The sequence below is a fragment of the Penaeus vannamei genome, chromosome 31, assembly GCF_042767895.1.
Source record: "Penaeus vannamei isolate JL-2024 chromosome 31, ASM4276789v1, whole genome shotgun sequence".
Taxonomy (NCBI): Eukaryota; Metazoa; Arthropoda; class Malacostraca; order Decapoda; family Penaeidae; genus Penaeus; species Penaeus vannamei.
Genome location: NC_091579.1, coordinates 6,416,242 through 6,418,741, shown reverse-complemented (window position 1 = coordinate 6,418,741; position 2,500 = coordinate 6,416,242). Strand labels below are relative to the sequence as shown.

Genomic DNA, 2,500 nt, shown 5'->3' with positions numbered 1-2,500 from the left:
AATCTTAAAACGCATATATATATATTCTTTTCTAATTAAGATTCTTTTTAATGACCCCCGAGATAAAAGAGTCAAGCAATTACCTTTGGTGTGGAGCATCTTGAGGTGGTCGACTGTCATCTGCAGGATCTCCGCCTTCTCCAACTTGGCAGAGCCTTGCTTCTCGAAGGCCGCAGGCACGAGACGCCGCAGCTCCGAGAGGGAATTGTTGATGCGGTCACGACGCCGCTTCTCGATGATGCCGCGACGCCGCTTGCGGGACACGCCGCCGCTGGAGGAGCAGTCATCGCCGCTGCGGAGAACGGGGGGAAAAGGAGGTTAATCAGTGCGAGTGAAATGCTGAGGGAGGGAGGGCGTGGAGGAGGGATCGGATCCAGGATTCAAACTGGTCCAAAATGCGTTGAATGTGTGTCATATTGTCAGCCATATCGACTAGCAATGGTATATCTCCATCGCTTTATCGGGATCTGAACTTCTACTTAGGATTTTTTTCTTACTTGATGGCACTTATATAATTCAAACAGTGAATAGAGACCTATTCATAATTAACAGATGCATAGTTACTCATCCCTTGTAATTAAAGGAAAATCGAACTGAATGTCTGCCCCGCAATCCCCTACGTGACCCGGAACTACGTGACGTGCATGATACGCCATGTAAACAAAAACAAAGAAAAAAAAAATGAAAATAGACTTCCTGGCACAGGGAGTTTATGAGACTGACTTTGTTTACGACTGAAGACCCTTATCATAACTAAGCAAGGGAACACGGCAAGGCTCTCATCACCCACGACCCGGGCTGAGCGGAGACAATGTCTGCCTCCGGGAGGTGGTGGTGTACTGAGGGCACGTAGGGGGAGGGGGAGGGGGGAGGGGGTTAAATGTGCTTTGGCTTTGGGCGAAAACAAGTCGTTACGCTTAGAGAAAGTAACGCAGGTGGAGGATTTTCCACCCCGGGCTACCACAGCATCAAATTACGGCACAGAACGATATTTGTAGATAAACTCAAGATACTCTCGGACTACTTCTGCAATCGTGACGAAAAAAGAAAATTCTTTGGCTATTACCATGAATGAATATGCTTCTAAAAATATTTTAATTCTTTGGCTATTACCATGAATGAATATGCTTCTAAAAACATTTTAATTCTTTGGCTATGACCGTGAATGAATATCCTTCTAAAAATACTTTAAATCTTTGGCTATTGCCATGAATGAATATGCTCAAAATATTTTTATTCTTTGTCTGTTACCATGAATGAATATGCTTCTAAAAACATTTTAATTCTTTGGCTATTATCAAGAATGAATATGCTTCTAAAAATACATATTATTCTTTCTCATCACTATTTCAAGTACAATGTATTTCTTATTTTCTAGACTTACTCTTTCTCGTCGCCTGAGTAGATATCATCGCACTCGCTTTCGCTCAGAGTTCGCTTCATGTTGCAAATGTTGGCGGTGAGCGAAGTGGAGGGCCGCAGCTCTCCACAGGGAACGGGGTTTAAGCACAAAATTGCGGCGCAAACCAAGGATCGAACCTGAAGGCGGCACTCGCGAACACGTAATGTTTTTTGGCACGTATAGGAGGCTGGTTCACTCTCCACAGGCAATAACAGTCACTGTTGTTCACTCAAAAAATTTGTTGAAGGCACATGTAGAACACAACACTTGTGATATGATTTTTCTTAAAGGTAAATCCTGAGCGCAAGGCAGTGGGTGTGCATGCACGTGCGTGCGTATGAGAGAGCACGTGGGGTGTGTGTCTGCGACGGCGGTGGGCTGGGAAGTGTCGTGTGCCGGGCGACGGTCGACCTCATATACGACCGTGTGCCTCGCAGCCTCCGCACGCTGCCAGACGTACGATCGCGCTACCCTCTTGCGACCACTTGCGGGATCATACAAACTTTAAAACCAGATCGCAAAGTTACTTTTCCTCATATATACGCTATGATATAAAAACTAAATTACATATACGAAAAATAAAGCGTATTTACGAAGAAACGTGAAGTAAACTCACGTAATGTGTGCGTGTGCAGTGCATATGCGAGTGTGTGCGTGTGCGAGTGTGTGAGCGGCGGCGTTCCCACGCGCACCGTGTGAACCTCTCGCCACCTACTGTTCAGGACCACACGGGCGCCCGGCCCACCCTCCTCATATACCACACACTTTACTTTTAATGCTTTTTCGATACCAAATGTTTGCATGACGAATAAACTCCCACTATTGCCACCTCTATTAATATATGGTGTGGAAGACTGCGTTGCATTAACGATCGCAAGATGCGCGCCGCCAAATCACGGCGGTGAAGTTGCGATCCAGCCGGAAGATCTGTGTCTCGTGCCGTTGTAGCCCGAAGGTCTTCGGTAGCCGGTCTGATTGACATGACAATAACCCTGCACGCTGCTTGGGGCGCCCCGACGCGCCAGCCAGGCCTAACCCGCAGCCGCCCTGACCGGAATATTCGCCCTTGCGTCCTCCGACTGTAAGAGCCACATCGGC

General features: G+C 47.0%; 1 protein-coding gene across 1 annotated transcript in view; it reads right to left on the bottom strand.

Moving 5' to 3' along the window:
* Positions 1–1,805, bottom strand: part of Hey (Hairy/E(spl)-related with YRPW motif) — a 12,629-nt gene extending 10,824 nt beyond the window's left edge. Inside the window, exons 1-2 of the mRNA XM_027378557.2 lie at positions 1,385–1,805; positions 84–292 (exon numbers count right to left, since the gene is read on the bottom strand). Coding sequence (XP_027234358.1) covers positions 84–292; positions 1,385–1,443 — 268 coding nt within the window. The 5' untranslated portion in view covers positions 1,444–1,805. The remainder of the gene's footprint in view (positions 1–83; positions 293–1,384) is intronic.
* Positions 1,806–2,500: the final 695 nt, after the last annotated feature.